At 49.5% G+C, this 10427-nt stretch overlaps 2 protein-coding genes across 2 annotated transcripts; both read right to left on the bottom strand.

Moving 5' to 3' along the window:
• Positions 1–100: 100 nt before the first annotated feature.
• On the bottom strand, positions 101–1141 carry LOC106744756 (protein transport protein SFT2). Its single transcript, XM_014619775.1, has 3 exons — positions 944–1141; positions 519–670; positions 101–425 (listed from the first exon to the last, which is right to left on the bottom strand). The coding sequence occupies exons 1-3, from the start codon at positions 1133–1135 to the stop codon at positions 155–157; spliced, it is 615 nt and encodes a 204-aa protein (XP_014475261.1). The 5' UTR covers positions 1136–1141; the 3' UTR covers positions 101–154.
• A 2781-nt stretch (positions 1142–3922) lies between these two features.
• On the bottom strand, positions 3923–10422 carry LOC106744763 (pollen-specific leucine-rich repeat extensin-like protein 1). Its single transcript, XM_014619783.1, has one exon. It carries the CDS (start codon positions 10398–10400, stop codon positions 8571–8573), a length of 1830 nt encoding a protein of 609 aa, XP_014475269.1. The 5' UTR covers positions 10401–10422; the 3' UTR covers positions 3923–8570.
• Between the last annotated feature and the right edge of the window lie 5 nt (positions 10423–10427).

Here is a 10427-nt window from a genome sequence, read left to right as displayed (position 1 = left end):
TATATATATATATATATATATATATATAGGTATTTTCAATAAATTATACATTATCCATTTCATATAAACCTTATGTGATATTTTTGAGTACTCTTTCAAGTAGGGGATGTTATTTTTATTATAAAACATTGACATTCTAAAAGTAATAGTGCTATCATACAGGCAAAGTTGACTTTACAGATGATTTAAACATTCTTGTAAAAAACATGAGTCCTGTTGTGCCTCCTGGCACATGACTTATCAGAAAGGATAGCATAGCTATCAATTGCAAAACAGCACAAAATACTGTCAAGGGAGTTGATTGCAAGTGTAGAGCAAAATAAAGTGTGCCTGCTAAGGTTGTGAAATATGACAAGGTAAAACACCTCTTTTCAGCTGTGAATAATGATTTAGTATAGCTCATTGGTCCCCATAAAAAACAGAAGCTGTAATATAAGAAAAAATGCTGTTAGAGATGTAATGGGAGATATTTTTGTGCACATATGTCATTCTTTGCAGAAAGATACACACGTACATACCTCGTTAGAAAGAAAAGACTACCTAAGGAATAAAGTAGGGCAAATTTTCTCGCTTTCAGTAACAACACAGGAATATATATTGCCGACAGGCAGAAGCATAATAATCCCAGGAGGAAACATACGCCGAAAGATACAAGCCTTTGTGTTCTCGTCTGCCAGGATATAAGGGCATGAAAATATGTTCCATTTAAAATGAAGAACTAGACATTCGTTGTTATTTACACGAGCTTTTCAAGGATTCGAGAAACGCGCGATATACTTGGGAAAATTGCGTCAAATGTAAAAACAATTTGTGCACGCACACAAATCTTAGAACGATTAAATCGCTTCGCGCAATTATTCATGTGAATTTAACCGAAATCAATATCAATTGACGTTAACGCAATTATTCATCGGCTCTTTGAGGTTATAGGGAAATGCACTACCATGGAAGGGCAACATTCTTTTTGTGCCCCTCTGATCCATCCTGCGTCCTCTTTTGATTCGTCATCGCTCTTTCCGAACCATTTCCCGAAATTTGCCCTCGATATCGCTACCGTGGGTATGGTAATCTTGTATTGCTTCTCATTTTTGTTACTGAGAAGATACTCGTTCAGCTCTTTGTTCAGATCGGCCATCTTGCATATCCGTCAATTTCCAACGTGATCAAGCTGAAATCAGGTCTGTTCTTTTTCGCTACACTAGTATACACTTGTAAAACTTAAGTTAGTATTATTATGCGTCGTGTGACGAGCATTGTCGGATGTGCTAATTGGTTGTTGGATAAAGAATTTCAAGGGTCCCTAAATTTTTCTCTAGACACTCTAGAAATTCTCTGTCTGACCGCCAATCGGCATCCGACAAACTCGTCGTATGATGCATGTAATACCAGCCTTAAACAGAGACAGATCGTTTGTTCTTTTTAGCTAAATTAGCTGCACCACAGTTCAAAAAATTTATACACACACTAAAGCATGAGAATCTCGTATGTACGCTTCAAATTTTTTATTGATATGTAAATTTCTTAAACTAGAAATTGTAAATGTAAATTATAAATTGTATAATAGATAACACAATCGGAAACGATAATATCAAAATTTGATTAAACTACATATATATTCTTTTCATTTCTATCAGATCCATTTTCAAAACCATCACTATAAGCAGAGCGTTGTGAAAGAATATTATAAATAGCTTATCATAAAATAACGATATTACATGATAATTGCCTATGATTGAAAAATATCAACTGATTATACAAACTTTCATATTCCATATGATTGAAAAGAGTAGTATGATAAAATATTATTAAACTACATGGATATTCTTCCTATTTCTAGCGGACCTATTTTCTAATCATTATTGTAAGCAGGATTTTATGAAAGAATATCGTTTGGAAATCGCGAAAGTTTCTCTCGCGACGGGCGCCGTACACGTTAAAGTGCCTCTTCATGCTGACGCTCGACGCTCATTTTTAGTGTTAAAATAGGCGACGTGATCGAAGTTGCCGCTGCATAGTTATGAGTGAGAAGTCAGAAATTCTCAAGACGAAATTCCATGCCATACTTACGTAATGTGAAAATAACTCTCTTTGTATGAGCGTCCGTCTTATAAGGAGAGCGAAGAAGGATGTGCTACGCGCCTTGCGTAATCTCCTCTCTGTTCGTATTTTCACGCGAGGAATACACGCGAGTCGAAGAGAAATGCCACAGTGGGTTTTCAAACTTACATTTATTTAAACAAATCAACATTGACCTCATATTTACGGGTTGTATATTGTATTTGTTGCACAGAGGATGCACCTTTCTATACGCGAGATCTACGTATCCCGCGACGCGTCGTATCGTTTGACAAGTCATTACAGTCGGGGACAGAGGGGGGAGGGGGATTCGGGGGGGTTTGGACTGAGTATCGACGGAATAATTAATGAGACTAGAGAAGAGCCGAACTAGAAACGAGTTTTCACGTTATCACAATGTAATAATAAATAGCATTAAAATTAGAATTATATTCTTACACGATTAACCGTATAATAAATATAATATAATAATAATAATATATCGTTCGTGTGGAGAAGAGGAAGAATAATACTAAATAAGCGCAAACGTAACAATAGTTTCGGGAACTCAGGTAACAAATCGATCACATTCGAACACAGTACACGCTACGAACCGCTATAACACAGGTTCACTTATGTTCGTCTTATGGTTCTCGTGTGTGTGTGTCTTTTACCGCTAGATACGTATTGCTCATGGCCGCTCGATCTCTCGATTAATACTCGATACATAGGATGAGACTGCTAATTATTCAACATGAAGGTCCCTAAACTTATTCTCGTGCCGCGAAATAATGAATTCACCGCCGGGGGATTAAAACGCTTATCAATCGTGTCGTCGACACCGGTGGTATGTACTGTGGTATATACTTAATCGTGAAACTCCGTATAAGCTATAAGGAAAATACAAACGAGCGTTAAAAGGCTGGACGAGCCGCCTGCGATGTTCGCCGATTTTGCGCTCGCTACGTTTTCGACGGTAACAAACAAATCTCCACATCGCGTGTCGCGTGTCACAACGATGATCTCCCTCGCGAAACTTCGTCGTTCTGAATTTTGCACACGGGGACAGGCGGGAGATCGTGATGAAAATGCTTCGACGTAACGTTGGAAAAAGTCCGCGCGATCGAACGAATTTATTAATTATCCGCGATCCCTTCTGTACTTGTCGCCGTGACTGAAAACTAAGAAGTTGTCCGAGAAAAACCTTTTCCCTCGTTCGCCACATTTTCCTCATGCATACGTAGATTTACGCAATTAAGCGTATGTATGCGAGTATGCGTGCGTTTGTATACGTGTGTCATTCGCTCTTTCGCTCTCTCGTTCTTTCTCTCACTCTCTCACTCTTTCATTCTCTCTCTCTCTCTCTCTCCCCCTTTCTTCCTATATGTATAAGTGTACGTCTCCTCATGGGCATAAATTCGTGTATATCTTCATTAACTATATACTTTGGCTTGTCCTCGCACCTTAATTCCACCTTCGTTTCCTGCTTTAACGCTAATGGCAGCACGGGTACAATTTTGTTTTTATACTGTATAGCGTTCTCTCTCGACGTGCTTTCAGAATCGTATCCGTATTCTCTACAATTCGAACGAACGCGTCGTACTCACGAGTCACGCACGCCCCGTCCGGCGACGTACACAAATGTCGGCCTGAACGGCGGTTGGGTGTCTCTTTCTCACTATCTTTACCTCCCTTTTTCTTTTTCTCTCCGATTCTTGGTGTGATACCGCGACACAGTCTCATTTTAATGCTATGTATAATATCATACAGTACGCAATGACGTCGTAATAAATCCGCTATATGTACGCACTACCAGGGAGAGAAAAAACTATATTTTATATATATATATATATATATATATATATATATATATATATATATTTATATTTTTCTCATATCTATATGTATATGTATGTGGTTCGTGGAGAAACAAATCGCTATGTAACTCGGTAAAATGCACGCGTAATTCGTGTACGTGTAATTCGACACACGGGCGCGGTGACCTCGCGTGATCGTGCGCGACCTCTCGATGTCTCGTCAGCGTTGCACCCGCGGTACCGTTAACGTTAATGTTAAATTTTCTAATGCGCGAGAGATGCGCCGACGGAGAACATCTCTCTCTCTCTCTCTCTCTTCGTAACATCTCGGATTGGTCGCGACTCCGCTCACACGACGCGAGAAATCGAGTATGAAAACCAACGAAAGTCCTAAACGCGTCCGAAATACACTCGATGTACCTCGAGGTAACTTCAAGTGCTTCCGACATTTACGCGTACTCACGACGCTCGGTGCGCGTTTTCTCGCGTAATGACGCTAAAAAGCAGTTCGATCTGTATCTTCTCATCATGTGCGTTCGGAAGACACAACTCAAGTAATACCAAGACGTCGCAAAGACGTCTTTTATCAAATAAGACGTCTAAGAGACGTTCTTTAGACGTTCTTATGAGTTGCTTGGAAACAGCCGTGTAACCGTTGAGTAATTATCGCTTTTGATTGAAATGTCCCTTTGGAGATCCCCGGTAGATTTAAAGGAACATTCCAATGGTAACGAGCGCTCACTCAACCGTTGTGTTTCCTGAACGCAGCTGTCAAGACGCCATCGGAGTGCGTCTTTATACCAACAATTCTTCCGCATGTACGCACTCACGCGCGCGCGCGCGCGCGCACACATGTATCGAAAACACACACACACACACACGGAAAAGCAGCCAGACTCTCGAAAATAGTCACACGTATATATCACACGTAATAGTAACGTTCGTGCCTCCGCGCGCGAAGATCCCGGTATCGGAGATTCCATTGCCGTAAATTAAATCGCGTCGGTGCAATCGCTGCCTGGAGAGCGTCGGAGAAGGTTGAGATAAGGGCATCGGCGACTTCGATGCATGATGAATGCAACGACCGTCGGACGGATCGCTAATCGTCGCGCGGCCGATCTCCCGGGGGTCGCCGATCTCGCGGAGTCGTCGTCAATGGAAGCGGCCGGAAATGAATGAAGCGCGCGCCACGCGTCCTCGTTAGAGTCCCTCACGCGAGAATCCCGCCATCTCCGATTTTTCACTGATCGATCTAGTTCCTTATTTGGTCAAAAAGTGACTTGACGAAACGGGACTTGTCGAAAATTGTCGAATAAATCGACTTTATTTGTAACTAAGCGTTGTTGGTAAGATCGATTTATAAAAAATTAGAAAATCTCTTTTTATATAAATAATATTATGTACAAAATGAGATAGATAACGTATATGTGTCTACAGCGAAATATGTCTCGAAATATTGCCAACGCTATTCACACAGATAAAGGCATTCCAGTCACAAACCAGACACCATTTTTGGTGAAAAAGTCGCGAGATGGCTAGACTCTTATTTGAGGGACTCTGATCCTCGCGATGACAGCCCATTCGCGAGAGCCCTCTCGCGGGAGGTCGGCGGCGGACAGTGGCGCGGACGAGTTGCGCGTTCGCTCGAATGCATCGCGTCACCTCTTCCGCTCGGGGAATCCGCGATCCCGCGCGCCTGCCTTCGCGAAACCGCGCCAAAGTCGCGGCCGAGTGCGGCTCGCTGGCACCGCGCTAGCACTCGACTTTCCGGCGGGCCGAAGAGAGAGAGAGAGAGAAACATTGTTTTCTGTCCTTCGCCTCGGCGGCATTCCTCTCGCTCCCTTTCGCCACTTCGGTGCTTCGTGACTCTCGCGTTTCGCGAGATCGCGTCCCCCCCCTCCACCCGAAGGGGATGCGTTTGAAGTACGTTCGGGACGCCCGATCTCGTGGTGAGTCCGAAGTCACGAAACCACGAACGGCCTGCTGCTCGCCGTGTGGATACTTCGAGTACTCGAGTAATTAACGTCTACTACGTACGCGTACGTGCTAAGTAAATATCGCTAATCGATATCGCCGGCGGGATTACAGACGACCGATGAGAAACCAGAGGGAGAAAGAATGAACTGCTGGCGCGGACCGAAGGAAGAGAGAGAGAGAGAGAGAGAGCGGTAAGTACACGAAGCTGCGCGAGGAGACTCGCGCGTCTCTGGAACGAGGGCGTTCGCGCGCTAATTGCGGAGCTATCCTAAAAGAGATTACGCGATTATGCCCGACGGCGAGATCGTTCACGCGGCCACGAGATCGGGCCACGAGCGCAGCCGGCTACGCGGGCAGGCAGGAAGGAAGGTAGCCGAGGTGTCGGGCTGTAATCATCGCCGGCTACTCTCGCCGGCGTCTGTCGCTCGAGTGCACTCGCCTGTAACCGACGCGCGCGACCTCTGTCCTCCCGGTAGTTAACGCTAATCACCGGCTTACGACGTCGTACTTAAGCAACGAGGATGCTGCCCCCGTCGCTGTTATCAGCCCGGTAAGGTACATTACTGATAATGACGCCGCGTCCTGCTGTGGTCGTTCTCGCAAAAACACACGCACGGGGAAAGATGATCACACGGATGAGCGCGTTACTCCGACAGGGCTGTGGAGGGTGCATGAAAACGCGCGACGGAATCGGAAACGTAACGAACGGCAGCGCGCGCGATTAATGGCGACGCGATAGCGGCAACGAGACACGGGGTCGTTCGAAAACGACTGACGACCGTCGCCACCGAGAGGGCGGAAGGGAAACAATGGTCAATTACGCGCAGCTGATGTCCCCGCGGACGCACCTGTCTCACGGTGCGTCATTTTCTTTCTTTTTTCCTACCTCTTAGTACCCCATCTCCACGCGGTTGTCCACCGACGTTTCGACGCTTTTAATTAATATTGCACGCGCCGGCACACACATACACACGGGGCCGACGTATTATCCAGCGTAGCCGTCTTCCCTCTTCTACTTCTTGCTGCTGTTCTCCTTTTCCTTTTTCTTCTTCGTCACACGGCCGCTGGACCGTCGCCCGTACGTAAACGAAATCGATCGTGTCGCGAGTAAGAATACACTCGCGAGAATACACGCGCGCGACACTCGCTGTGTAATGTCACGTATAAAAAGAAAGGTAAGAACGAATGTAACAAAGAGTCGTATCTCGTCGAGCTCCCCGACGGCTCTCGATCGAACGGACCTCTGAATCCGCTTGCTTCCCTGGAACGAGGTGATCCTTGGATGACCGCTCGAGATGTCGTCGCATCCTCGCGCTTTTCCTCCTCTCTTCTCTCCCATCATCGTCATCTCTCGTCGTCTCTTTTACTCCCTCCTACCGCTTCACCCCTCGTCTTTCTCTCCCTCTTTTTCCTCTTCCCCTTTTCTTTCTATTCTTCTTTATCACGTCTCCTCCTACACAATCGTTATACTCGCGAACGTTATAAATATTATATATTACGCATATACGCGCAGCGTACGTACACAATTAAACTTGTAGTGTTTCACGCGCGCGAGCGCGCGTCCGGGATCGAGCGGATCCGCTCGGCGGACGCGAGCTGCGCGTGTCGTCGATGCCTCAGCAGTGTGCTCACCGCTCGAACCAACGAGTCGCGCCTGCAGTCGCTAGACTCCGTGTCGTTATTATTATTATTATATTATTATTATTATTATTCCTATTATTATCGCTAGAGTCGGTACTTTAATCAGTAGCGTTATATACCTAATTACGTTAGAGCTGTCGATCAACGTGCTACATGAACTGTCGCCTCATCGTCACCGCGCACCCGGCCGATGACGCGCCGGCCTCTCGCCGCCGTCTCGCCGCGATCCGCCGGCCGAGTCGTGCACGTCCGGTCGCGCGTGACCGTACATTTCCTGTTGAGCTGAGAACATTCAGACGCCGCGACCCGCGGCGAGGAACAGCTGCGTCCCCCAGCCCCCCCCCCGCGGTCGCAACAAAACGCACACGTATATATTACGCTATTTTCTTTTTTTTTAAATAATAATCAGTCCTTGACCCCTCGCCTCGACTTTCGTCCGTTTCTTAGACTCGTCTCTTTGTATTTCTCTTGTTCTCTCTCTCTCTCTTTCTTTCTTTCTGTTTTCCCCTCTCGTGAGAATGATCGTCGAATGCCGAATGTTCGAAGTGATGCAGCTTGTTATAATTTTGTATTCTTTTTCTTTTTTTTGGTTTTGTTTCTGGTATTTTCCATCCGTAGTCTTCGTATAGGCCAACGAGGTGTATTCAGCGCCTCCGCGGACGATCGAGTGTTAGGATCTGCTTTACCCGGCCGCTGTGAATCTTCGCTCTCGTGCCCAGCCGTCTCGTTTCTTAGGTGGTTTCGAAGGTGCGTTACTCTTCGTGAGGCCCTTGCGTGGAAAGACCGATCGCGCTCCGGTGCGCGCGGGACGCCCGGTCTCTTCGGCTTGAAGCTTCCCCGCGACTCGACGGCGCCGTCGTTTCTCTCGCTTCGACCTCGTCCACGCGGTAACTTTATAAAAGCGCGGAATAACGGATATTAGAAAATAATCTCTCCCGTCGCGGGATAAGCGGCACAACAACGAGCGAGGCGAGTTCACGCGTCTCGCGCGCGGAGAGTCGCGCGTCGATCGCGTCGTCTGGAGACCGAACGTCTAGATTCCCGGGTACGTGGTACCCAAACGTCGGTCTCCAGACACGATCACACCGTGGTGACGTATTCGCGCAGCTCCGGCGACTCGAACCAGGGGTCGCCGTACTTGGACACCTCCTCGCTGCGAGCCCTGCCGGGCGCCCTCGGGCGCTCGCGAGGACGCATACGGGGCCCCTCTTCGCTCAGCGACCTCTTGGTGGCGTCGATCGGCACCGGCACGTCCAACAGGGCCTTGGACCTCATTAGCTGGGGCCTCTGCCGCTTGGTCTCCTCGCTGGCGGCGCGTACGATCACCGGCGGCGGCGCCGTCGGCAGTCTGTCCTCCAGGGGATGAGTGGTGGGCACCATCGACTTCGCCCTGAACGCGCCCTTCCGGGTGAGCCGGGACTTGCTCGGCCTGCGCTCCGACGGCGACTCCATCGACGGCTGGGGCGCGATACTCCTTCGCTTGCTGGTAGGCGTAGCGGGCACCATCGGCGACCACACCGGCGGCGACAGGTCCTCCGGCGTGGCGATCTTCTTCGGCGGCGTCTTCTCCGGCGACTCGTCTTTCCAGCCACCCTGGTAGAGCGGGAACGGCGCCACCAGATTGAGCATCCTCCATCGGAACTGCTCGTCGTCGCTCTTGCAGGGCGTCGCGTCCGGTGGCGGGCAGTGCGTAGGCGTGACGTTTTGGAAGGGCGACCACTTGGTGTCGTCGATCACCGGGATGTCGCTCGGCGACTCGTCGTACGGCGTCCACTTGATCTCGCTGATGTGCTTCTGCTCGCGTTTCTTGATCCCGATCGTCGGCAACGGCGACGAGTCCTCGTACGGCGCCCACTTGGTGCTCGTGATGGTGATCTCCGGCGAGATCAGCCGTCGCACGATTCTGTTCTCGAGCTTGCTTACCTGCCGCGGATCCGGCTCCGGCGACATGCTCCTCCGTATGCTGTACTTGGGCCGTTCGCGCAAGCTCTTGCTCTTCGTCTCGTCCTGGCTGCGGTACCACTTCGGCGCCTTCTTCTCGGCGGGCAGGGAAACGTGCGGCTTCATCGCCCATCTCGCCCGTATCGGCTTCTTGCTCTCGCCCACCGGGCTGACGATCTTCTCCTTGAGGCCCCACTTCCTCGAGCTCTCGCTCCGCACTTGAGCCGAACGCTCCAGCTTGGGTCTCTCCCTGGGCTTCTCGATTCTCATGGGTTTCGGCTGCTCGCTGGCTTGCCTCTTCATCTCCGGCTTCTCCCACGGCGTGGCCGACTCCTCGGGTGCCAGCGACTTGGAGTAGTACAGTCTTCTCTCCTCTTTCGGCGGCGGGGCCGATTTCTCCGGCTCCTCCATCACTTTCTGTTCCGGCGACGCCGGTGCCGGTGTCTTCACCTTGGGACAGGTGCATCTGGGCTTCGGATTCGGCATCACGTCCGGCACCTGCAGCCACCTGGCCTCCCTCGCGAATCTCGTGTCGTCGCTGCTGTGCTTCCTTAGGTCGTGCATCGGCGTCAGCAGGTGGTCCGGTCTGACCGACCACTTGTCCGTCTCCGCGCTGTGGTGCTTCCTGAGATCGCCGCGTTGCACACCCTCCGGCTTCTTCTCCTCCGGGGTCAGGCTGTGGCAGCTGCATCTCGTCTTCTTCGCGAGGTCCAGGTCGGTGCTCGAGGTGTGGAGCTCCCAACGGAACTCTGTGCCCTCGCTGGTGCGCCTCCTCAGGTCCCAGATTGCGTCGTCGGGCGACAGGAAGCTGCTGGTGGCCCATCTCACCTCGCTGCGAATCTTCCGGAGGTCACCGCGCTCTCTACCGGCTCTGCCGGCTACGTCGACTTCCTCGCAGCTGCAGAGCTTCGTCGGCGTTCTCTGTGATTCAAGCGGCGCCGGCTCGATGGCGTCCAGGTCCTCGATCATCCATGAGATCTCTTCGCGCCGCCGTCG

This window comes from Dinoponera quadriceps, unplaced genomic scaffold, assembly GCF_001313825.1.
Source record: "Dinoponera quadriceps isolate SergipeBrazil2010 unplaced genomic scaffold, ASM131382v1 scaffold1471, whole genome shotgun sequence".
Lineage (NCBI taxonomy): Eukaryota > Metazoa > Arthropoda > Insecta > Hymenoptera > Formicidae > Dinoponera > Dinoponera quadriceps.
This window is presented reverse-complemented; position numbering and strand designations above follow the sequence as displayed.